This window comes from Phyllobates terribilis, unplaced genomic scaffold (assembly GCF_046119375.1).
Source record: "Phyllobates terribilis strain yellow unplaced genomic scaffold, ASM4611937v1 Scaffold_99__1_contigs__length_5935540, whole genome shotgun sequence".
Lineage (NCBI taxonomy): Eukaryota > Metazoa > Chordata > Amphibia > Anura > Dendrobatidae > Phyllobates > Phyllobates terribilis.
The window spans coordinates 5,132,000-5,158,831 of record NW_027362859.1 but is presented as its reverse complement, the minus strand read 5'-3'; the positions used below and the strand labels follow the sequence as shown (position 1 = coordinate 5,158,831).

The 26,832-nt window shown below is 44.2% G+C and overlaps 1 protein-coding gene across 1 annotated transcript; it reads right to left on the bottom strand.

The window, feature by feature from the left end:
• Positions 1 to 2,276: 2,276 nt before the first annotated feature.
• LOC141198714 (uncharacterized) lies at positions 2,277 to 20,103 on the bottom strand. The gene is made up of 7 exons (XM_073663131.1): positions 20,047 to 20,103; positions 7,076 to 7,267; positions 6,767 to 6,946; positions 6,560 to 6,683; positions 6,379 to 6,476; positions 6,104 to 6,194; positions 2,277 to 3,775 (listed from the first exon to the last, which is right to left on the bottom strand). The coding sequence occupies exons 2-7, from the start codon at positions 7,151 to 7,153 to the stop codon at positions 2,619 to 2,621; spliced, it is 1,728 nt and encodes a 575-aa protein (XP_073519232.1). The 5' UTR covers positions 7,154 to 7,267; positions 20,047 to 20,103; the 3' UTR covers positions 2,277 to 2,618.
• Positions 20,104 to 26,832: the final 6,729 nt, after the last annotated feature.

Genomic DNA, 26,832 nt, shown 5'->3' with positions numbered 1-26,832 from the left:
AATATGGTAACTTAGATGAATGAGTTCACTCTATGCTGACGATTTACTGATATATATACAGTTGAAACCAGAAGTTTACATACACTATATAAAAAGACACATATGCATACTTTTCTCAATATCTGACATTAGTGATGAGTGAGCATGCTTGTTTAACCCTTTAAACGAGCACGCTCGGGTATTCGCTGAATAGTTTTGGCGTGCTCGGCATTTCAGTTGAAGCAACCGCGTCTGCATGTGTCGCGGCTGTTACACAGCTGTGACATATGCAGGGATTGCCTGTTTGTTAGGCAATCCCTTCATATGTCACAGCTGTATAACAGCAGCGGATGATGGCGGAAGCTGGTAAGATTGTGTCAATATCCACCATGAAACGTGTACTGTATCAACATGGGCTGAAAGGCCACTCTGCCAGGAAGAAGCCATTACTCCAGAAGAAACAAAGAAGGCAGATTAATGTTTGCAAATGCACACAGGAACACAGACCTTAATTTTTGGGGACATGTCCTGTGGTCTGATGAAACTAAAATTGAAATTTTGGGGCATAATGACCATTGTTGCGTTTGGAAGAAAAAGGAAGAAGCTTGGATGCCTAAGAACACAATCCCAACTGTGAAACACAGGGGTGTCAGCATCATGTTGTGGGTCTGTTTTGCTGCAGGAGGGACTGGTGCACTTCACAAAATAGATGGCATCATGAGAAAAGAAGATTATGTGGCAATAATGAAGCAGCATCTGAAGACATCAGTCAGGAAGTTAAAGCTTGGGCGGAAATGGGTCTTCCAAATGGACAATGACCGAAAGCATACTGCCAAAATGATAACAAAGTGGCTGAAGGATAGCAAAGTCAATGTTTTGGAGTGGCCATCACAAAGCCCTGATCTCAATCCTATTGAAGATTTAGGAGCAAAGCTGAAAAGGCCGGTGCGAGCAAGGTGACCTATAAACCTGGGTCAGATACAGCAGTTTTGTCAGGAGGAATCGGCCCAAATTCCGACCAACTATTGTGAGAAGCTTGTGGAAGGATATCCCAAACGATTGACCCAAGTCATTCAGTTTAAGGGTAATGGTACCAAATACTAATGAAATGTATGTACACTTTTGATTTTGCAGTAAGTTATAAAAATTCCTTAAAACAGTCTCTCTCTCTCATTATTCTGGCGTTTGGCAAATATTATAAATGATGGTAATCCTAATTTACCTAAAACGGGAAAGGTTTATTCTGATTTCATGTCCGATATTGAGAAAAACCTGCAAATGTGTCTTTTTACATAGTGTATGGAAACTTCTGGTTTCTACTGTAGGTGATATCCAGAAGTCTACTGATCCTATTCTGAACATTATTGGAGAGTTTGGTGAATGGTCAGGCCTGTCCATTAATTGGGATAAGTCGGTTATTCTACCATTTGATGATATCCCTAATTCGAGCATATTAGAACATACACGAATACGAACGGTGGAGAAATTCTAATACCGAGTATAAGTATAACAAAAAGATCTCCGGATTACATTGCACTGATTCTATATCTTCTTCTGGAAAAGTATAAAAAGAAAATCGATGCGTGGTGGAGATTACCATTATCAGCTGTAGGAAGAGGGAATTTATTAAAAATTATATAGATGCCCCAACTCATACATTCTGGATAATGCCCCTATTTGGATCCATAATTCCCATTTTCAGAAAATTCATAGCAAGTTTCATTCTCTTATATGAAAAAGAAATCGGCTAGGATAAAATGTGAATATCTACAAAGTGACAAGGAATCTGGTGGATTGGCGATTCCTAATGCACTAATATATTATATTGCAGCGCAATTGTCACATTTGGGTGGGTGGCATAGCGCTGCAAACCCAAATAGTATTAAGGGGTTAATTACCTCAGGAACACGGTGGAATATTCCTATTCATATAGTGGAACTGAATGACCTCGCACACAAGAAATCAATATACCCTACACTTGCTCTACTCTACAAGGTCTGGGATAGGGGTAAAGATATAATGGAAATAGGAGACTGCAATGAATCTACACCTATATGGTTTAATAATAAATATGCTGAGTTCTGTAAATTAGAGGGATTTTGGAGTTGGGAGGATAAAGGAATATATACGATATAAAACATATTGTGTGAAGGGATACTTAAGTCCTTTGATCAATTAAAGGGGGGATTTGGGTTGACAAACAATTGTATAAATATCTACAGTTTCGGCATTCATTTAATGCACAATCAAGATGGACGCCCTTTTGGGTAGAAAATAATACTATTGTTAAGTTGGTATTAGAGAAGGGAAATACTAAGGGTCATATTTCTGATATTTACTGAGTCCTTCTTGATAATTATTTAACAAAATTTCCTTCTCCAGCTAGACAAAAATGGATGGAGATATAGGTCCAATTTCTGAGGATCAATGGAGAGCGGTATTAGAACTGCAAGTTATCAGGCGGTAATGGGCAAGCTGAAAGGATATATAGGAGAGATGCATGTATGTCATCCCTATGGTATGTTATTTTATTATTGTATGTACTGGTTTCTTGTTTTATAAAAAACAAAAAAAAACAACTAATGAATAAATCTCAATAAAAATGTATTGGATTAAAAAAAAGATTAGAAAAAAGGCTTCTACCCTGTGTGGGTTCTCTGGTGCCTAATCAAATTGGATTTCTGGTTAAAACATTTCCCACAATCTGAACATGAAAAAGGCTTCTCCCCTGTGTGGGTTCTCTGGTGCTTAACCAAATCCGATTTATGGGTAAAACATTTCCCACATTCTGAACATGAAAAGGGCTTCTCCCCTGTGTGGGTTCTCTGGTGCGTAACCAAAGCTGATTTAAGGTTAAAACATTTCCCACATTCTGAACATGAAAAGGGCTTCTCCCCTGTGTGGGTTCTCTGGTGCGTAACCAAAACTGATTTATGGTTAAAATATTTCCCACATTCTGAACAAAAAAAAGGCTTCTCCCCTGTGTGGGTTCTCTGGTGCTTAAGCAAACCTGATTTCTTGTTAAAACATTTCCCACATTCTGAACAGGAAAAGGGCTTCTCCCCTATGTGGGTGCTCTTGTGTCTATCAAGAATCATTTTACGATTAAAACATTTCCCACATTCTGAACAGGAAAAGGGCTTCTCGCCTGTGTGGGTTCTCTGGTGGTTATCAAGATGCTCTTTCCGGTTAAAACATTTCCCACATTCTGAACAGGAAAAGGGCTTCTCCCCTGTGTGGGTTCTCTGGTGGTTATCAAGATGGTCTTTCCGGTTAAAATATTTCCCACATTCTAAACAGGAAAAGGGCTTCTCCCCTGTGTGAGTTCTCTTGTGTCTATGAAGAAACTTTTTACGATTAAAACATTTCCCACATTCTGAACATGAAAAAGGCTTCTCCTCTGTGTGGGTTCTCTGGTGATCAACAAAAACTGATTTTTGGTTAAAATATTTTCCACATTTGGAACAAAAATATCTATTGTCCGCTGTTTGTATTTTTTGAGGTTTAAGAATAGACTTTTCGAGGGTAAAACTATTTCCATTTTCTGAACATAAAAATGATTTCTTTGCTTTAGGAGCAGTTCGTTTTTTAATGCTTATTTTATTTTCATTTTCCTTAGTAGTTGGTAATGAATCAGAAGATAGGACATGTTTCATAGGATCAGATGATTGATGTTTGCTGTGAAGGGATGATGGTATATCTGGAGTAATGGCATTCACTTCAATTGTATCCTGTGGGATCTCAAGATCGTCAGATTTAAAAATCTCCTGTCCCTCTGATCTTCTGGTACAGTCATCTGCCAAGAAAAAAAAAACAATTATTAATTTTGAATAAAATGTCCTTGAAATTTATGTTTTTGAACATTTCTACTTAAAATGTCTAAACAAACACATCCCTGGGCTACATGCTAATCCAGGGAAATGAAGAGATATATGCTCAAGTTTAAAAATCAATTTTATTAGACACAAATCTAAAAAATAGAGGAATATTTAAAATATTTTAAATATTCCTCTATTTTTTAGATTTGTGTCTAATAAAATAGATTTTTAAACTTGAGCATATATATCTTCATTTCCCTGGACTAGCATGTAGCCCAGGGATGTGTTTGTTTAGATTGATTTAGAAGTGGTATGCAATCTTTATTTATTTTTCTATGGGATTCTTGTGTTAATTGTACTTAAAATGTCTGTAGAAATGGCAAGTTATTGACCGAATGACAGTTCACAATCTAATAGAAAACCTCATAGGATGAACCAGTAGAGCGTGGTGTCCAACTGTTCATTCTGCCTCCAAAATATGGAATAAGAAGCCATCAAACAATGTTATGTAGGCAAAAATGATACCAATAAAAACTTCCACTCATCCCACACAAAAACAAGCCCCCACTCAGGTCCATCATCTGTCAGTGGAAAAACAGAGGTTTCCACATTATTAGTGGCTCAAAGGCTCTTGATAATCAGCATGGCTTCCATAAACCAATCCAGCAATATCTTCTTTTCCGAAGTCAAATCTCACCCTCACTTCTGAGCCTTGCAGTGCGCCCAAAACACATTTAGCATCTATGTATTTGGCATTACTATAATGAGAAGAACCCACTTAATTTACGATGTGTCTCCTGGAGCACAATCTGAGCACTATGTGTTGGGTAATAAAATGGCCAATATGCAATTTTTACTCTCCAACATCCAGGGCTAATTTTCAGAAAATGCCTGTGTAGTCAAAATAATCAATACTCCTATAGATTAATTCACTGAGAGTTGTAATTTCCAAAATGAAGTCACTTTATGGGGATTTCTACTGCTCTGGTTTTCTGACATTTTGTCATATTAGGGCTTCTGCAAATGGTTTGTCCCATCTCCTCTGGGATCTGATCCTGTGAATCTGCTTCTGTCACCAGGAGATGCCTTACTCATTCTGCAGGCGGCGCTGGTGATGGGAGTAATTAGAGTATGGGGCTCGGTGGCTCTTGGCAATCTAAACTATCTTAAGGGACAATATTTTCTGGCAGATTAGTTTCAAGAAGAAATATTAGACATTTAAAGTGAACTTTTTATAATAGTGCAGACCTGAGGTGTCTTAAATTTAGAGCTTGGGCATTTGGAAGAGGCAATGGAGATCTTTTTGAAAGGCTACCAGGGAGTTACAGAGTCATATAAGTGAGGAAAGCCGATCCCACTACAATGAAGCTATCATACTGAATGAACTGGTAAAAAAAAAAAAAAGAATATAAAAACATGTAACATCCCCAACAACAACAACGTATGTATGAAGGGAGAAATCCAACACTAAACCGGAGTTGCACTCATTTATGGTGGACCATTGGAGCTACTATGAATTCTGACCAGCAGAGTAGAGAAAGTATTAGCGCCCCCATTTCAGGAGAGATTGTGCAGTAATCTGAATTCCTTAGGATTGAAAACATAATGGAATTTATGACGTGGAGTGAATCCATGAAACCAGGGCTCGAGCCATGCCAGCACATCTCCTGCAGACGTGAATAAATGTATATTACAGCCATCAGCCACGCACAGCTTAGAGATATATCATGGCACAGGTGTAATGTTTTTAGTGTAGCTTATCGCAATCCTGTTTGAAGTTAGTTTTGTTGAAAAGAAATTGAAAAGTCAAGATAAAGGGAAACTCTGCTGTTATTGTACAGTGTCTTGTAAGGACCATATGAGCACATTCAGCAGCACAGAAGGGCGAGAAGGTAGATTCATCCAATAAGATATCAGGGATCTAGGAAGCCAACAGCATCATTACCCTCCGCTTTCTCTTACAGGCCCGTCATAATATTTTTCTTCAAGTGATTTTCTAACTTGTCAGCACATTCTACGTACGCTGTCATTTGGCTTTGTAGTTTACAGATCTGGGCAGGTAACGGACAGTGTCTTCTAATCCTAGGGGGTAGGTGGATCCTCCAGGTTGTAAGTTCTATAGAAAAGGTCTTTCACAATTTCACAAAGTAACTTGAACATTTTCGGACAGAGGAGAATGTTGTGGTCGAGCGGCAAAATGGTGATCCACGATTGTGATACGACCGGACTACACCACCGATAAAGCAGCCACAGCCGGTGACTGAGAAGAATCTGTGAGTTCACTGCATTTAGTGGTTACGACTCACCTGGGTAGTCATATATAGGAATCTCCTCTTTACACTGCTCATCACCCATCACATATGTCTCTGTAGTATTAATATGGGTCTGATCTTCACTCTGGAACAAATATTATAGAAGTAAGATGGAGAAGTCACATCTATGATCAGCTCTAATCCCGTCATCTCCACCGTTCTCATTACACAAATATAAATATTTGTGGATAAAACAAGACTGAACACAAGACCTTTACAGCCGTCTACACATTGTAGGGGAGATCTCATGACACCTTCTCTCCATCTACCTGATGATCCTGAGGAACATTGGGATCTTCTTGTTTACAGTCCTGTGGAAGAAGAGGACGGGGATATCTCTCTGGTGTTGTCCTCTTACTGGATAGATCTGGAGGAAACACATACAGGGACTGAATTAATTATTTTCATACAGATAATTGTAAGCTGCGTGTATTTAGTCCTGTCTATTACCTGGTGATGTGAGGGGCTGGGGAATCTTCATCATGACGTCCCTGTACAGATCTTTGTGTCCTTCTAAATACTCCCACTCCTCCATGGAGAAATAGACGGCGACATCCTGACACCGTATAGGAACCTGACACATACATTGATACCGTCATCTCCACAATCCCTTCATAGCGTTACTGTATAATGTCCCCACATTCCCAGTAATGTCACCTCTCCAATCAGAAGCTCAATCATCTTGTAGGTGAGTTCTAGGATCTTCTGGTCATTGATGTCCTCGTGTATCAAGGGGTGAGGTGGAGGCCCCGTGATTAGTCTCAGGGGTTTTCCCCATCCCTCAGACACAGGGTCCTGACAGCACTCACTAGAGGTCTTCTTCACTACTGTGTAATCCTGGTTATGGAAAGACACATTAATAAATCTCACAACAGACATTTCCAGAGTCCTCACCTCTCCAGTTCAGTTCATCTGTTATTCCCATAGATAAGAATGATTAAATGTGATGTCATCAGAATCTCTCACCTCTCCAGTAAGCCGGAAGAGGATCTCTAGGGTGAGGTGTAATATCCTCTCCGCCATCTTGTCCCTGTCCATATCCATCTTTGATGGATAAATCAGGAAAATTTTCTTATATAGAAGATCTCCACTGAGAGGATCCGGTGTTGTAGAGACCTGAATGAGGAGATGATGAGCCGATGGAACATCATAAAAATCCTGTTGGTATAATACAACTATTGGACATAATGAGGGGAAACATATAAGATTTATGATTTTACAGTTTTTAGTTTTTTCTTTACATCTAGTAATAAAACCTTTATATTTTAGGCCACAGACAACAAGCAATTTCTTCCTCGGAGTCTGCAGCTGAATACGTTTCTCATAGACTTATCTTCCATACCACTAATTCTCGTCTCATTTTCCGACACTGGCATTAGCAGTACTGCAGGAGATATTAATTTCACGTGAAATGAGAAATAACTACATGATGAGGCAACATCTTCTACTACGGCCCTAAAAACATATTTAGTCACAAACCGTGACTAAACACATCAACACCGGCTGTCTGTATGAATGTTTCCCGTCTTCCCCGGACTGTAATCTTCTATCAAGTTACCGCTCATGTCTGATTAACACACAGAAGTTTGAGGCTTTTATAAAAGCTGTTTTGATTGCACAAACACCGCGGACAGCAATTATTTGATACCAAAGTCTACGTGTACAGTGTATTATGGGGTTTATTTCTGGCCTTAGGCTTTCCTATATTACAAGAAAAACCCCAGAAAAAAAGCAGATATTAAAATGTTTCAAAAGAAAATGGTCACCAACAATTCTTGTAAAAAGAAAAAACATGCAAAAAGCAGAAGACACATATTATTTTTTAACAAGTTAAACATTTGTTTTTGTTTTTATATGAACTCTTTTGGGCACCAGAACATAGATGTACACAGCAAGGATGAGACAGGTGCGGCTGCAACAAAATCCCTGGCAGCTTAACCACTTGCTCCTGCAAAAAGCAAACATGGTATCTAAGAAGGTGTGACAGAGTTTGGCCCAATGCCCCTTCTTCCCCAAGTGCTCAATGGTATAGTTCCTACAATACTTAAATGCCTAATAATGGTTTCTGGGCCTGCAATGTACAAAAGTCTATTAGGCCGGGCCAGAGGCAGCGTCCAATAAGTTACCTTTTAACGCCACCCTTAAATATTAGACTAAAGTTGCATGAAAGCACTGATTTGGGGGGTTTTGGTCGACTATATAATGTATTTGGGGGCCTCCCTACAGATGCAGTCAGTCATACAGACCACAGGAAAGCTGGAATATTTGTGTGAATGGGGGAGTCGGGAGAGATAGCCATCTGCCAAATGACCATTCAACCAATACTTATCTCATGTGTATGGGGTCGTTACTATTGCACTGACAGGCAGTGATAATACACGGCACTACAGTAGTACAGTGCATCACCTGAGCAATCAAAGGTTTGTATGTTGTATGATCGCACTAATGAAAGTTGTTTAAAAAAGTTTATAAAAAAGGTTTAAAAAAAAGTTTAAGTGAAAATATCACAGTTTTAGCAAAAATAAATATTTGTCACTATAGGGAAAACATGCGTATAATGGGAAAATGGAGAGGGAGGTCAGCTCACTGTTTATTCAATGCACTTTGTCTAAAGATCACTGGAGCCGCCCTGGTCAGGGACATTTCAAGTAGAGAAAGGAGGAGAGATGAATTCTCCAGCATTGTCTATATTGTTAAAACCTCTCATTTATTGTAAATTCATAAAAACTGTTGTGATGGCATACCGCCAAGTGCCCACATACCAAACCAAGGCTTATTCATGGTTTGCAACATGTGAGTCTCTGATACTTTTATATCCTTCCCTTTCAAACACCTGGGTGTCCGTTGATTACTGAGTACTTCTCAGACAATTTGACCCTGTACTGTATGGAAGGAAAAGATAATTGTCACAGTTCCACCCCTCACTGTGTCTGGGATGCAGTTACTGACAGCTCAGCCGTCCAATCTTGTACAGGGGCATGCTGGAGCGGTCGGTACTTTGACAGCTCGGTGGTCCAATCTGGTACAGGGGCGTGCTGAAGCAGTCAGTGTGTTGATTGACAGCTTGGCTGTCCAATCTGAGACTGGGAGGCACTGGCTATCTCCAGGTGTTCATCATTCCAGGTGACTGCCAGGCTACATATCTAGCTGTTTCTCCCTGACCTCTGCCAGACGTACATTCAGCTAGTGTGAGGTTTGTTTCTCTGTGTATTGATCTTCTGTTGCCTGACCTTGGACCTTGTTCTGACCATCCATCTGTTTAACCCCTTCTGCTCTGATCCGCTATCCTCCTGGTATTCTGACCAACGTAACGTTACCTGACTAAGCCTTTGCCTCTTCCTTCTGTTTATGACGTACCCTACTGGCTTTTAACTCCGGACTCCTCGGCTATTCCGTCTCACAGCTTGGCTGTGAAAAGTGACTCAGCGTCACAATAATACACAAATACAACTCATGCATGAGATATTCAATAAAATCAAATACAATTAATTGCACTGTAATATTAAATCCTGTCTGATGTTCATTCCCTGTGGGGCTCTAGTTTGTAATTTAAAAATCCAATGTGACTCTCTATTTAACATTTTTCTTTTCATATCTCCGCCTTTTAATGGTTTATAAGCCTTTTCTATTCCTAAAATCTGAAGGATATGATATCCCCTTTATACATAGTAACATAGTAACGTAGGTTGAATAAAGACCTAGGTCCATCAAGTTCAACCTTTCTCCCCCAATTGTACTCCCTACGCTAACACTAAACTAACTTACTGGAACCAGGCCTCACAAATGTATTACCATTTTTATTATTACTGCACTATTACAGTTACAAATGAACCAGTTTATAATTTTTTAATTAGTTTTATTTTTTGTATTACTCATATGGTATTACTAAAATCCCTGTACTTAAATCTGTTGATCCAGAAGAAGGCAAAAACCCCAGGACACATTCAGACAATTTGCATCCTTCTTGACCCCGAGAAAAAGCGATCAGTACAAGAACCCTGGATCAAATGTACTACTATAGGTGTAACATTTTGTATAATTTAACTGTAACCCACAATGTTACCTGTGTCAAGGAAATCATTCAGCCCTTTTTTGAAAGCTGATATAGTGTCTGCCATTACTACCTACTGTAGTAGGGCATTCCACAGCCCAACTGCTCTTACTGCAAAGAACCATTTCCTGTTTAGGTGCCGGAATCACCTTTCTTTCACCCGTAATGATTGCCCCCTGGTCCTTAGTATAGTCTTTGGAAGGAATAAGTCATGTGCTAGACCTTTGTATTGACCACACATATATCTATACATGTAGATGAGATCCCCTCTGAGGCGTCGTTTTTCTAAGCTAAACAAGCTCAACTTTTTCAACCGCTCATCATATGAGAGGTCTACCATTCTATATAATAATCTAGTTGCTGCCTTTGAACTGACTCTAACTTCTGAATATCCTTTTTAAAATGTGGAGCCCAAAACTGGATCCCATATTCCAGATGTGGCCTCACCAGTGATTTATAAAGGGGTAACAATACGTTGGGATTGTAGGATTTTATTTCTCTTTTTATACACCCTAAAATCTTGTTTGCTTTTGCGGCTGCTGCTTGACATTGAGTACTGCTGCTCAGCTTACTTGTAACCAGAATACCAAAATCCTTCTCCTGTTCTGTAGTCCTGAGTATACTCCCACTTAATGTATATGCAGCAATAGGATTACTCCATCTTATGTGCATTACTCTACATTTATCTACATTAAACTTAATCTGCCAAGTGTTTGCCCATTCAGTCATCTTATCCAGATCGTTCTGCAATATTGTAATGTCAAGATCAGATTTTAATATCCTACATAGTTTGGTATCGTCAGCAAAAACTGTCACTTTACTTACAATTCCATTCCCAAGGTCATTAATAAAGAGGTTAAAAAGAATTGGTCCTAGCACAGATCCCTGTAGCACCCCACTGCTGACTATGTCCTATTTAGAGAATGTACCATTTATGACGACTCTTTGTTTCCTATCATTTAGCCAATTCCTTACCCATCTACATATAGTTCCCCCAAGTCATTGCTTCTGTAGCTTCAGTATAAGGCTGCTATGTGGTACAGTATCAAATGCCTTTGCAAAGTCCAGGTAAATCACATCAGCCACATTAGCAACATCTAGATTTGCACTTATCCCCTCATAGAACCCCAACATGTTGGTTAGACACAACCTATTTTTCATGAATCCGTGCTGATTATCATTTATTATATTATTCTCTGCAATATATCTCTGCAGGTCATCTCTTATGATGCCCTCAAAAACTATGCACACTACTGATGTCAGACTTACCGGACGGTAGTTACCTGGATCCACCTTCTTAAATATCGGTACATTTGCTATCCTCCAATCCTGTGGCACTACCCCTGTTACAAGAGTGTCTAAGAATACGAGATGCAGCGGTTTGTCAATTACTGAGCTCAATTCCCTCAGTATCCGTGGATGAATACCATCTGGTCCAGGGGATTTGACAATGTTTAATTTGCTCAGACGCAGGCGTACTTCTTTTTGTGTTAAACTAGTTATATTAGGAGGTGAACTTTGATTTTTGCCCTCTTGAAAGAACCCTGAAACAGACTGTTTGTTGGTGAACACGTATGAAAAGTGTCTGCTTAATATCTCAGCCTTTTCTTTGTCCTCTATAATTATCTTGTTATTATTGTCTTTTAAGGGGCCAATACCATCTGATTTACTCTTTTTGGCATTGATGTATGCATAACATTTTTGGGAATTTAATGTCTCTGTCAATTTATTTCTCTGTAGATAATTTTGCTAGGTTGATTTCTTTTTTACATTTCTTATTTAGGTCTTTATACTACTGAAATGCTATTTCAGTATTCTCGGCCTTCAAGATTTTGAATGCCCTTTGTTTTTGTCTTATTTATCCATAATGGTTTCTTTTTATTCCTGGTTCCTTTTTATTCCAGGGTATAAATTTTCTACAGGAATCTAGTAGTATTTCCTTAAACATGACCCATTTACATTTGGTATTCCCAGTTACCATGATATGGTCCCAGTGTACACAATTAAGCTCTTCCCTTAATTTGTTGAAATCAGCTTTCCTAAAGTTCCAGGTTTTAGCATTTTCATTTTGAAATGTTTTATTAAATATTACATTGAAACTTATCATATTATGGTCGCTGTTTCCCAAATGCTCCCGGACCTCTAGATCTGAAATTGTATCTGGTCTATTTGACAGCACCAGATCCAGCAGATTACCTCCCCTGGTTGGTTCATCTACCAACTGAGAGAGGTAATTGTTCTGAACTGTGGATAAGAATTTGCAGCTTTTAGCACAAAAGATTCTATGTCCAAATGAAAATCTGGATAGTTAAAATCCCCCATAATAAGGACCCTATTATTATTTGCTGCATTTTTAATTTGTTCCAACATTTCGTCCTCTAGAAGTTCAGCTATATTAGGAGGCTTGTAACAAACTCCTCTTAGCAGCTTTCCATTATTGCCATCCCCATGTACATTTACCCAAATTGACTCTACATTGTCGCAGCTCCCACCAATGTTGTCATTGAGCACAGATTTTAAGTTGGATCTTACGAAAATACACATCCCTCCACCTTTTTTCTCTTTCCTGTCCTTTCTAAATGTAGTGTATCCCTCTATATTTGTCACCCAGTCATGGCTTTCATCCAGCCAGGTTTCTGTAATACCCACCACATCGTATTCTCTGACCGACATAAGAGTCTCCAGTTCAGCCATTTTGTTTGCAAGACTTCTTGCATTTGCTAGCAGACATTTAATACAATTAGCAAATTTCCTACTCCTACTCAACTCCTTACTTTCCTTGCTTATCCCAGCCCCCCCACTCTCCCACTCTGTCTAGTCTATCTAACCCCTTATAAGCATGACTACCCTCCCCCCAGATCTTAGTTTAAAAGCTCCCCCATCCGTCTGACCATATTTTCCCCCCGCAAAGCTGCACCTTCCCCTATTGAGATGCAACCCATCCCTACCGTAGAGCCTGTAGCCAATAGCGAAATCGGCACAGTTCTCCATGAGCCCAAACCCTTCCTTCCTGCACTAATTTCTAAGCCATTGATTTATCTCCCTAAGCTCCCGACGTCTTTCTAGTGACGCAGGTGGAGAAAGACGCAGGTGGCACCGGCAGTATTTGTGAAAACACCACCTTTGAGGTCCTGGTCTTCAGCTTCCCTGTACTAATTTTTAAGGACCTTCCACCTCCCTCTAACTTTGTCATTAGTACCAATGTGTACCATGAACGGTGGGTTTTCCCCAGCTCCACCCAGCAATCTGTCTATCCGATCCGCAATATGTTGAACCCGAGCACCCGCGTTATGTTTTTGTGAAAAGTGTCTTGAAACCACAGACACGTTTAATGTTGTGGGATTGATGGTGTCGGATAATTGTCTGCTAATATAGTTTTTTGCGGACCTGACGTGCATCCCACATATTGTAGTTAACTCTCTATACACTCTATTAAATAGATGACCCCTATAGTGTTACAATTGATGAAATTGTGTATTGCAAATTGCTGTCCCATTAGGTTTTCTTCAAATGTGTCGGTTTTATAAACATAGTTGCATGCTTTACAGGATGAATGTCCACATTTAAAAAAAAAACTTATAGGATAACCAAGTCACATTGCGTTTGATATTTGTTTCTTGAAAATAACTAGTTGAAAGTATTCCGCCTAGTGTAGAAGCCTTATTGGATACAAAACTCAAAATATGCAAAAGAATTTACAAAGTCTGGAGGATGGATCTCAGACATCAAAAAAACTAAGTTTGAAAGAGATATCAAAGACTACGAGTCAAATTCAATTTACACATGGAAATAAAACAAACCAAGAGCTACTGTTCTGAAATACAAGTCACAAAACAAATTCAAAGGAAATAGAGGAGAGCGGAGGTCAGCTTCACAAATCCTAATGTGTCCATGGCTTCCTCTAATTAAAATTCTCTGAGGACTTATCTGATGCATCAGTGGGATCAACTAAAGACAGATGGAACAAAAATAAATTCTCAAGTACTCCCCACAATTCAGCACAAAACAACGGAGAGGGGCGGGCAGAAAGCACAAAGGTGCCCGGACATGTGCGTTCCATGCCGGAGTGCATCACAGTCTCGGAAGCATGCGTTCCACACCAGAGCGCATAATGGTTTTAGATTGCATTCCACCAACATAGGATTTTTCTATCTCTGAGATCAGCGTCATGGGAGACTAAAAACAAGTATTGCACATTCTCCCATCATGCAATAAGCATGTAGGTCTACTTTATCACTACAAAAAATATGGGATGATGGCCCACAGTATACTCCTAAATGGTCAAATTTCCCCTCTATTGCACAATTAGAGATACACAAGGATCACCACACTTGTTAATTATGAAATAGTATAAGTGGAATATAATTGATAAGTAATAATTCAGATATAGAAGCTCAGATATCTCGATGAAGTACAACAATATGTAAACCCCATTCACAGGGAACCAAGTAGCAATGGGTAGAGTATACAATCCAAAAATATAATCCAGAATGGGTCTGTATTCACACTAAACAGGCATAGGAAATTTGCTCATTGAGTCCCTTAGACTGGATTCACTGGCCCCTAACAATCCACTCACTTTCTTTTTTGAGGCTACATCTATTGTGATCTCCTCCTCTCACATTGGGTTTAACAACCACAATGATACAAAAGGAGATGTCTCCGGTTTCACCGCAATGTACACTGTTCATGTCTCTCACTAATGGGGTTTCCCAACCATGGCATATATCACCCAAATGCCCCCCACCCTCCTCCTAGACTCCCTCTTGATCTTGCCTACATAATCTAGGGGGCAGGTGCATGTGACCATATATACTAGTCCTGAGGTTTTACAGTTCGAATAATCCCACTGGAAAAAAGATTTCAACCATGGAGGAGCTCAAGAAACATTTACATGGTCTCATCCAATTACATGTACAATGTCCTTCAAATCTAAAGAAACAGCAGATTCTTCTATCTAGCCAAGTCCCCTTGGGTGCAGGTTTTTTATAGAAATTATGCACTAAATGGTCCCTAATGGACCGACCCTTTCTGAAAGTTATTGTAGGAATAGATCCCACAGCACCCTCAGGTCCGGGATAGTCACAAGTATATCCCAGTGTTTTCTGAGGATATGAAAGATACAGTCACTCTGTCATAAGTTTTTCTTACTCGTGTAGTCCAATATTTTTCTTAGTCTCATGGATTGGTATGGAGGAGCGTTTGGCCCTCCCATTTTTCTGCAAACGATGTGAAATCCAAAATGTTCCATGAGTACCCTTTTTCCCTGAATCTGATGTTCAGGTCTATTGCCTGTATATTAAAATCTGTGACATTAGAGCAGTACCCTCTCAACCATAAAAATTGGCCCTTGGGTATTCCTCTTTTTATGGAGATGGGTTGGTGGTTATCCCACTTCAATAGTTTATTAGTGCTTGAAGGTTTATGGTAGATGTGTGTTCTTAGGGTCCCATCCCAATCTTTCTTGATTAGTACATCCAAGAACGGCAACTGGTAATAATTAAACTCTGATATAAATCTCAGGCCCACTCTATGGATATTGAGTTCCCTGACAAATTCAAAACATTGTTCACTCGTCCCTGACCAGATGATAAAAATGTAGTCAATATATTTGTATCATACACCAATATATGGATGTCATCACTTATGATCATCCCTGAATATTGTGGATTCCTCCCACCAGCCCAGGAATAGGTTAGCAGTACCCCTGAGCTGGTGGAAGTACTTCCTGTCAAAAAGCAATACGTAATGAGTAAGAGTGAATTTTAGAAGATTCTCCATGAAGTCATTATGTCTGCTACACTCCATTGATCTCGATTTCAATAAATGTCTTACTCCTCTGATACCATCCTCATGCGGTATATTAGTGTACAAAGCCTCGATATCTAGAAAGGCCTGCTCCCCTACATGCATGTATATGTGGCGCCCCTGCGAGTTCAGTCGCCACAGAGGTACTGCATCTCACCCAGAGGTGTGGTATCTCACTCTCAGGTAAGGATAGAGTGCTGCCCAGGACCCAAACACTTGCATCCAACACTACACTACTCCAGACCAGCAGGAGGGGCAAGATGCCTCGTGCTTCCTGCTGAGCCCTGTCCCTGGCTGGAGTGGGGGGGGACCAAAATAGGGGGAACCATGTAGTGGGTGTGGGTGGAGGAAGAAGTTCAGATGAGCACTTGTTAGGACAGTATATAGAGTGAAGCCATCTTGAAAGGACAGGTCAGTCAGTCAGAGCAGTCTGAGAGGAAGAGTTGGGAGCAGGAGCTCTGCAAGTGCTCGGCTCAGGAGGAGGGCCTAGAGAGAGGCCCAGGACAGACTGAGGAGGAGAGGAGCAGGAGGAAGGCTCCAGGAACGAGGAAGGGATCCCAGGGGTACGGGCAGTGCTGGAGGCCACCCGTACGCCCGAATCTGCCAGGCGGTGGAGGGATCGAGCCGCAGAGGGGACCGGCCCCTAACTAGTGACAATTACAAAGTTCAACTAGAAACCGGAGGCTTCTGTACTTTCAGGGTGCAGTTGCCACATCCGCACTCAAGTCGCCAAAAAGGTAACCACATAGGATCCAGGGAACTCCAGGTTGCCCAGAAAGATCCGAGGATACCGGCTTGGGACATTGTTTGGCGAGGCTCAGGGCAAGGAGGGTGAGCGCCAGTGTGGCACCCCTGAGGGGTTCAGTCACCACAGGTGTACTGCACCTCATGGAAAGAGGTGTGGTACTTCCTCTCTGAGGTAAGGATGGAGCACCACACCGGACCCCACCACACATCCACACTACACACTCCCATTCTGAAGGGGGTTTAGAGCACAATGTGCTGCCCCGGTCCTGAATGGAGGAGTATGGGGGGAACCAAAAGTAGGGGGAATCTTAGTGAGTGAGGATGGAGGAAGCACTTTACGGTTACACCAATGGATCCATATAAATATGGAGTCCATCTTTAATACAGGGTCTTTGGTCGCAGTTCCCTGGAGGAGCCAGACAGTACAAGCTGCAGATGCCTCAGGAGGCTGCGATGCCCGGTCTCAGGCCTTGAGATAGGGGACTTGGGCAGAATTCAGTCACAGCAAGCTCTGTCCAAGTAAGAGGGCCTAGGAGGGGAGCAGAGGAGAAGAGCTCCACAGGCGAAAGGATCTCAACGGGTGCTGACGGAGCGGAGTCGCCACCGGCTACCCTTGTTCTGACTGGGTCAGAGAGACTCCCGCCGCAAAAGGGGGTACCGGTCCCCGATTATCTGACTTTGTACTCCATGTCTCTGTCAGAAAAGTCCGGAGGCTGAAGTGGATCCCAGGGGGAATACGGACGGAGCGGAGTCACCACCTGTATTCCTTTAATCTGCGTCTATCCAGAGGGACCCCAGCCTTGAGCCATGTTTACACTCCAGTCACCAATAAAGGACTTAGGCGGTCCGGGTGCTAGAAGTCACCTTCAACGGACATTGCAGTACCTGTACGGGACTTTAATGGGGCACGAGGCGGTTCTAGTACGGTAGGAGAGAGGAACATTCCGGTGCAGGGGTTTTGTCTGGTGCAGCCGAGCTACCCGGAGTGTGCTGAACCCCATCCTGGTGGCCGCAGTATGCCGTGAGGAACAAAGAGAAGCTTTGTGGCTGAAAACAAGTCTACCGTGAGTAAAAACCTGGATGACTTCATACACCGCCTCTTCTCTCTCATTTCTGCGCGGCACCGCGACCACCATTCCTCTGCACTGCACTTCTACCCTGCCCTGAGGCCTAGCTCCACCTGCGGGGAGCTATAACATCCTGGCAGCCAAAACACCGGCCTTAGAGGACTGCTGCAGCGCTGGTGGTCCTCACCAGAAACCACAGGTGGCGTAGTCGACAAATAACCACTCTTCCACTAAAGCCCATATTTTTAATGTGTGCGCCCTGGGCACGGACAGGGCCAAGGCCGTGACTGCATCCACCCCTACAAACACTGGCCCGCCGTCCGAGTACACCTTTTCCCAGGGAGGGCTGACGCTACCGAGTAGTGGGTCACACACCAGCGCAGGAAGACGGCTGAGAAGGACATATAGAACGGGGTCCTGTCAGGCACTCTTGAAATACCTGAGGGATTGCTGAACCCCTGTCCGGTGAAAGCAGCACGACGTGGGTGGTTGTAATCCGGAAAGTGTAACCTGAGGAACTTAACAACTGTGAGTAAACCCTGAAGACTGCACCCCGCTGTCTCTGAGAAATAATCGCTGCGCCATCACCCCCTGCACTACACCGCACCACAATTGCAACATCTATAACATCTCAGCACAGCCCTGGAGCTAAAGTCTACCTGTGGAGAGCTAAACCAACTCTGCTGCATTAACAACAGCTCCAGAGGACCTGCTCCGCAGTGGCGGCTCCCTTTAGCCGCATACCACAGGTGGCGTCATGAACATTTATATAAAAACTATAAATCCCCTGTAAATTGTCACCTTTTTATTGACCGCCCTGGGTCATGGACCGGGTCACCGCCACTGTGACATCTCCCCTAGCAACGACCGGCCGGGCACCGAGTACCCCACGACCCAGGGGGCGCGTCATATACATGCTCGAGGGTATACATATAGGGGAGCAGGCAAAGGTAAAACCAATTCTAGAGGGATTATTCCAACTGTAAAACCTCAGGACTTATTCTAACTGTATGACCTCAGGCGGTACTGTGGGTACATTACACTGTGTGGGGGCATCGCACATCCTGCATAAGGGGCATTACACTGTGTGGGGGCACCATACATCCTGCATAAGGGGCATAATGGGGGCATTACACTGTGTGGGGGCATCATACATCCTGCATAAGGGGCATATTGGGGGAATTACACTGTGTGGAGCATCATACATCCTGCATAAGGGGCATAATGGGGGCATTATACTGTGTGGGGGCATCATACATCCTGCATAAGGGGCATAATGGGGGCATTACACTGTGTGGGGGCATCATACATCCTGCATAAGGGGCATAATGGGGGCATTACACTGTGTGGGGCATCATACATACTGTATAAGGGGCATAATGGGGGCATTACACTGTGTGGGGGCATCATACATCCTGCATAAGGGGCATAATGGGGGCATTACACTGTGTGGGGGCATCACACATACTGCATAAGGGGAATAATGGGGGCATTACACTGTGAGGGGCATCATACATACTGTATAAGGGGCATAATGGGGGCATTACACTGTGTGGGGGCATCATACATCCTGCAAAATGGGGGCATTACACTGTGGGGGGCATCATACATACTGTATAAGGGGCATAATGGGGGCATTACACTGTGTGGGGGCATCATACATCCTGTATAAGGGGCATAATGGGGGCATTACACTGTGGGGGGCATCCTGCATAAGGGGCATCATACACACTGCATAAGGGGCATAATGGGGGGCATTATACTGTGTGGGGGCATCATACATCCTGCAAAATGGGGGCATTACACTGTGGGGGGCATCATACATACTGTATAAGGGGCATAATGGGGGCATTACACTGTGTGGGGGCATCATACATCCTGTATAAGGGGCATAATGGGGGCATTACACTGTGGGGGGCATCATACCTCCTGCATAAGGGGCATAATGGGGGCATTACACTGTGGGGGCATCATACATACTACATAAGGGGCATAATGGGGGCATTACACTGTGGGGGCATCATACATCCTGCATAAGGGGCATAATGGGGGTATTACACTGTGGGGCAGTAAAGGGGCCCTGTACTATGAGAACAATACGTTTCCTCCCCTCCTGTCTCCATAGTTGGGTCGTATGTATCTATTACAGTAAACAGAACAAAAACCTTATGATTCTTATTAAGGGGCAACACAAGACCCCAAAAGAGTCTCCGTGCTGAAGGGGTTAATGCCCCCTGCGCCCAGTAATGGGGGTCTCCACATACCTCCACCTGCAGAGCCGCCACCACATATATGGCTGCTCTGTGCGCACAGGAGCTGTGATGAGGTCACAGGAGGGGAGGAGTCAGGGGTCACATGATCAGGGGCCTCAGTGGATGCAGGACTCTGCTGTGCTGGTTGTCATGGTGCTGGATGAGCTGAAGTTTATGTGTGGGGTCAGGAGGGGTTTACAGTGTGGATGTAGCAGAGCCACGTGTGTACGAGGTGTACGGAGCAGAGCCGCGTGTGTACGAGGCGTACGGAGCAGAGCCGCGTGTGTACGAGGCGTACGGAGCAGAGCCGCGTGTGTACGAGGTGTACGGAGCGGAGCCACGTGTGTACGAGGTGTACGGAGCGGAGCCGCGTGTGTACGAGGTGTACGGAGCGGAGCCGCGTGTGTACGAGGTGTACGGAGCGGAGCCGCGTGTGTACGAGGTGTACGGAGCGGAGCCGCGTGTGTACGAGGTGTACGGAGCGGAGCCGCGTGTGTACGAGGTGTACGGAGCGGAGCCGCGTGTGTACGAGGTGTACGGAGCGGAGCCGCGTGTGTACGAGGTGTACGGAGCGGAGCCGCGTGTGTACGAGGCGTACGGAGCAGAGCCGCGTGTGTACGAGGCGTACGGAGCGGAGCCGCGTGTGTACGAGGCGTACGGAGCGGAGCCGCGTGTGTACGAGGCGTACGGAGCGGAGCCGCGTGTGTACGAGGCGTACGGAGCGGAGCCGCGTGTGTACGAGGCGTACGGAGCGGAGCCGCGTGTGTACGAGGCGTACGGAGCGGAGCCGCGTGTGTACGAGGCGTACGGAGCGGAGCCGCGTGTGTACGAGGCGTACGGAGCGGAGCCGCGTGTACGAGGCGTACGGAGCGGAGCCGCGTGTACGAGGCGTACGGAGCGGAGCCGCGTGTACGAGGCGTACGGAGCGGAGCCGCGTGTACGAGGCGTACGGAGCGGAGCCGCGTGTACGAGGCGTACGGAGCGGAGCCGCGTGTACGAGGCGTACGGAGCGGAGCCGCGTGTACGAGGCGTACGGAGCGGAGCCGCGTGTACGAGGCGTACGGAGCGGAGCCGCGTGTACGAGGCGTACGGAGCGGAGCCGGGTGTGTACGAGGCGTACGGAGCGGAGCCGGGTGTGTACGAGGCGTACTGAGCGGAGCCGGGTGTGTACGAGGCGTACTGAGCGGAGCCGGGTGTGTACGAGGCGTACTGAGCGGAGCCGGGTGTGTACGAGGCGTACTGAGCGGAGCCGCGCGTGTACGAGGCGTACGGAGCGGAGCCGCGCGTATACGGAGCGGAGCCGCGCGCGTACGAGGTGTACGGAGCGGAGCCGCGCGCGTACGAGGTGTACGGAGCGGAGCCGCGCGCGTACGAGGTGTACGGAGCGGAGCCGCGCGCGTGGGAGGTGTACGGAGCCGCGCGCGTGCGAGGTGTGCGGAGCGGAGCCGCGCGCGTGCGAGGTGTGCGGAGCGGAGCCGAACGTGTACGAGGCGTGCGGAGCGGAGCTGGGCGTGTACGAGGTGTATGGAGCGGAGCCGGGTGTGTACGAGGCGTGCGGAGCGGAGCTGGGTGTGTATGAGGTGTACGGAGCGGAGCCGTGTGTATACGAAGCGTGCGAAGCGGAGCCGGGCGTGTACGAGGTGTGCGGAGCGGAGCCGGGCGTGTACGAGGCGTGCGGAGCGGAGCTGGGTGTGTACGAGGTGTACGGAGCGGAGCCGTGTGTGTACGAAGCGTGCGGAGCGAAGCCGGGCGTGTGCGAGGTGTACGGAGCGGAGCCGGGCGTGTATGAGGCGTACGGAGCGGATGCTGCCCCTCTCCAGGAGCGATCACAGCAGCTCGGCATGAGACTTTCTTGTACTACACGGACTGTCCTGACAGAACACAGCTCGTCAGGACATGGCCCCGACCTCCAGCGACAGCCGGAGAGTCCCATTGGATCGGGGACGGTTGGGAGGTTTCTGTATATAAGTTGTGTGTGATAATTGTAGAATTATTAATGTCTTAGCATAAAAGGATGTACCTGCGTGTTTGTGCCGGGGTCCACATGCATGGAGGGGGTTGAGGCGGTGCTGGCTGTATTATGCAGACGGCATCTGCCTGTAACAGTAGTAACCACAAACTACTAGAAACTCTGCACCAAAATGAAGCAAATCCTTATTCTGGGGACTTCGCCTTGTACCTAACACCCCCGGATCCGGTACAAGCCGGGCAGATGTTCTCATTCATGTCACTTTCTGCTTAAGGTTCTGTGGTTTTCTGGCCAACTATAAAAAAGAAAAAGCGTAAAACAATATTTGTTTCTGCTGCATTGACATAAGTACAATCTTTCATTATATATAAATCTATTACACGTCGGGTCAATGCTGTAAAGGACAGTAAAGTGCCATGGTTGTGGTTGTGGTTTTTGGGTCTCTCTACTTCCCTCCCAAAAATGCAATCAGAAACTTGTAACTACTGATCTCTCCACAAGAAGAAGCCGACAACTCCATCAATGGGATCATTTTATAAAATTAGGTCTTCGCAAGATGAAAATGGTCTCACAAACCACTTTTTTTTTAAATGTTCTTAAAAAAACAAACAAACAAACAAAAATAATAACCTTACTTTGATTTTTTCCCCATTTTTCATTACTTTATGTGCTAAATTGAATGTTCTCATTCCAAACAACAACTAGTCCCACAAAACACAAGCCCTCCGTCTATGTGAATGAAAAAACAAAGTTATATTTTTTTGGGATAAAGGGGAGGAAAAAAACAAAAAATTGCTCTTGTCAGAATAATGTAATTGCTATATATATATATATATATATATATATTTTTAAAAAATTGAATAATTTTACCCCAAAATTGTGATCTGTTATAATATTATCATTCTTCATGTGAGATTAATCATTAGTCTGTAAATAAATCCAAACATCTGGAAGATGTAGAACAATATATCTGTGATTCTCTTCTGCCAGGATAAGCGCCTCCTTTCTGTGATTGAGAAAACGCTGGAAAGATTCAGAAAGTCCGATGAGTTTTTGGAGCTTATTGTAAAGGGCTTTATTGACGACCTGGGAAAGAAACCACCAGAAACAAAGGATCCAACCAGGTAAGTTCTAATGATCCCGTCTGATAAAATGATCAGCTTTATTTCCATGGGATTGTTCTGTAGAAGAGATGGGACCTGCAGCATTTTGATCCTGAGCTTCACTATGTATAGATGTAGCAAAGCTTAATGTGACAATTCACACAGCGCATTGATAAATTGTCTCAGAAGGTTAGCTCTCATAACAGAATTAACATCACTTATAGTGGAACTAAACTTACAATTTATTTTCAGAATTGTGAAAATTCTGGCACTTTGCAAAGCACTTCATTAGTTTCTTTGGCGTCATATCCATAAAATGATGATATTAAAGTGGCCTCCAGACCCTGCTTTTCCCCAGTTCAGGAGCGTTGCTGGGGTCCTAAGAGATCAGGGACCCCAGCCCCAAAGTACATGTTTCCCCATATAACCTCCCTGCCACTTAAAAGAGGATTTATACATATATAATTACAGTATACCACTGCTGCTAATCTAAAATACACTATACAAAGACCAATATTCCCACAGTGAGTCCATATATGAGAGAAAACCCCGCAGGGTAAAAGACCATCAAAGGAGTCCAGGGAGTATAAAATCTATCATATTTATTCAGCAATAGAAGAATAGGATGATGGGGGAAGGGACACAACACATATGTGATTGTTAGACATGTAAGCGAAAAAAAGGCACGCAAGGAAGGGGCCATTCCAGGTATAATGGCTGTCTTTAGTATCATCATGGGTGTACTAAAATATCCCAAAATAGACACCGCATATATTCCACTGGGGGCAACAGTCATCATATGCAGGTGCATCTCACTAAATTACAATATCATCAAAAAGATAATTTATTTGAGTTCTTCAATACAAAAAGTGAAACTCCTGTATTATATAGAGTCATTACACACAGAGAGATCTATTTCAAGTGTTTATTTCTGTTAATGTTGACAATTATGGCTTACAGCCAATGAAAACACTAAAGTCATTATCTCAGTAAATTAGAATAATTAACAAAAAACACCTGCAACTGCTTCCTAAGTGTTTAAAAATGTCCCATAGTCTGTTTCAGTAGGCTCCACAATCATGGGGAAGACTGCTGACTTGACAAATGCCAAGAAGGCAGTCATTGACACCATCCACAAGGTCCCAGAGTTACAATTTTCCTTTGGAAATCAAGGTCCCAGAGTCTGGAGGAAGAGTGGAGAGGCCACAATCCAAGCTGCTTGAGGTCTAGTGTGAAGTCTCCACAATCAGTGATGGTTTGGGGAGCCATGTCATCTGCTGGTGTAGGTCCACTGTGTTTTATCAAGACCAAAGTCAGCGCAGCCGTCTACCAGGACATTTTACAGCACTTCATGCTTCCCTCTGCCGACAAGCTTTTTGGAGATGGAAATTTCATTCTCCAGCAGGACTTGGCACCTGTCCACACTGCCAGAAGTACCAATAACTGGTTTAAAAACAACAGTATCACTCTGCTTAATTGGTCAGCAAACTCACATGACCTTAACCCCATAGAGAATCTATTATAGAGAATCTATGGGGTATTGTCAAGACGAAGATAAGAGACACCAAACCCAACAAAGCAGACGAGCTGAAGGCTGCTATCAAAGCCACCTGGGCTTCCATAACCCCTCAGCAGTGCCACAGGCTGATAGCCTCCATGCCACACCGCATTGATGCTGTAATTGATGCAAAAGGAGCCCTGACCAAGTATTGAGGGCATTTACTGAACATACATGTCAGTAGGCCAACATTTTGGATTTTAAAAACATTTTTCAAGCTGATGTTATAAAGTATTTTAATTTACTGAGATAATGACTTTTGTGATTTCATTGACTATAAGCCATAATGAGTGGCGTACCGCCAATGATGGCAGGCCACACCACTGCTATGGGGCCCGTGAGCCACGGGGGAGCGAGGAGGATAGGTGAGTATTGGGGGGGTGGGAGGTTGCGGCGGCGGAGGAGCGGGCACACGCAGTAGCGGCTGCTGTAGCTACCACGTGTGCCCGCTGCTAAAGGGAAATGTTCTCTTTTCTCCACTTCCATGGGCGTGGAGAAGAGGGAATATTCATTCTCTTTAGTAGCGGGCACAGAGGAGCGCTGAGCCCGTGGCTCCTGCTTACAGTGCCCGCTACTAAAGAGAATGCATATTCACGCTTGTCAACGCCCATAGTCCCGGCATGGAGAGGAGTGAATATGCCGGCAGCAGCAGCAGCTCACCTCGACAACTGAGAGCTCACACTGCTCAGATGCCAACATGAGCTGCTGGCAGACAGAACACAGCAGCTCTGGAGCAGAGGTGAGGAAGGAAGGTGAGTATAAGTGTTTATTTTTTGTGTGTGCAGTGATGGGGCCACACATACCAGGATTGGGGGGTGAGGAGGCCATACATACCAGTATTGGGGGGTGAGGAGGCCACACATACGAGGATTGGGGGATGAGGAGGCCACACATACCAGGATTGGGGGATGAGGGGGCCATGCATACCAGGATTGGGGGTTGACGGGGCCACACATACCAGGATTGGGGAATTAGAAGGCCACACATACCAGGATTGGGGGATGAGGAGGCCACAGATACCAGGATTGGGGGATGAGGAGGCCACACATACCAGGATTGGGGGATGAGGGGTGCCATGCATACCAGGATTGGGGATAAGGGGGGCCATATATACCAGGAATGGGGGATGAAGAGGCCATGCATACCAGGATTGGGGGATGAAGAGGCCATACATACCAGGATTGCGGGATGAGGAGACCATTCATATTAGGATTGGGGGATGAGGAGACCATGCATACCAGGATTTGGGGATGAGGGAGGCCATGCATGTCAGGATTGGGGGATGAGGGGTGCTATGCATACCAGGATTGGTGGATGAGGGGTAGCCATGCATACCAGGATTGGGGGATGAGTGGGGGGCCATTCATACCAGGATTGGGGGATGAGGGGTGCCATATGTACCAGGATTGGGGGATGAGGGGTGCCATAGATACCAGGATTGGTGATAAGGGAGCCATACATACCAGGATGGTGAAATTTTCCAGTAGCTGCTGCATTTCCCACCCTAGGCTTATACTGAACTCAATACGTTTTCCCAGTTTTTTTGTAGTAAAATTAGGGGCCTCGGCTTATACTCGGGTCGTCTCATTTAAAACATACGTTATTTTAAAATCAGTGAGTACGTGGTGCCCATAATACTGCAGGACTGTGTGGTGCATTATACTATATGGGGGCTGCATTTTACCCTTTGGGGTGTGAAATATACTGTATGGAGGACTATGGGGAGTGCATTATATTCTATTGAGGACCATGGGAAGTTCATTATACTATATGGAGGATTATGGGGGGTTCATTATACTATATGGAGGATTATGGGGGGTGCATTATACTATATGGAGGATTTTGGAGGCTGCATTATACTATATGGAGGATTGTGGTTGGCATATTATACTATATGGAAGTCTATGTGGGGCCATTATGATATTTTGAGGGCTATATGGGGGGCCGTTATACTGTATGAAAGCAATTATATGGTGTGAAGGTTTGTGTGGGGCCATTATACTGTTTGGAGGGCTAGTGTGGGCCATTATACTGTATGTAGGCCCATTATACTGTATGGAGGGCTGTGTGGGAGTCACAGTTGGGGGAATCATACTGTGTTAGGGTCACCATACTTTGCCTTGGGAGTTGAAGTAGGGTACAATAAGGTCATTATACTGTTCATGTAG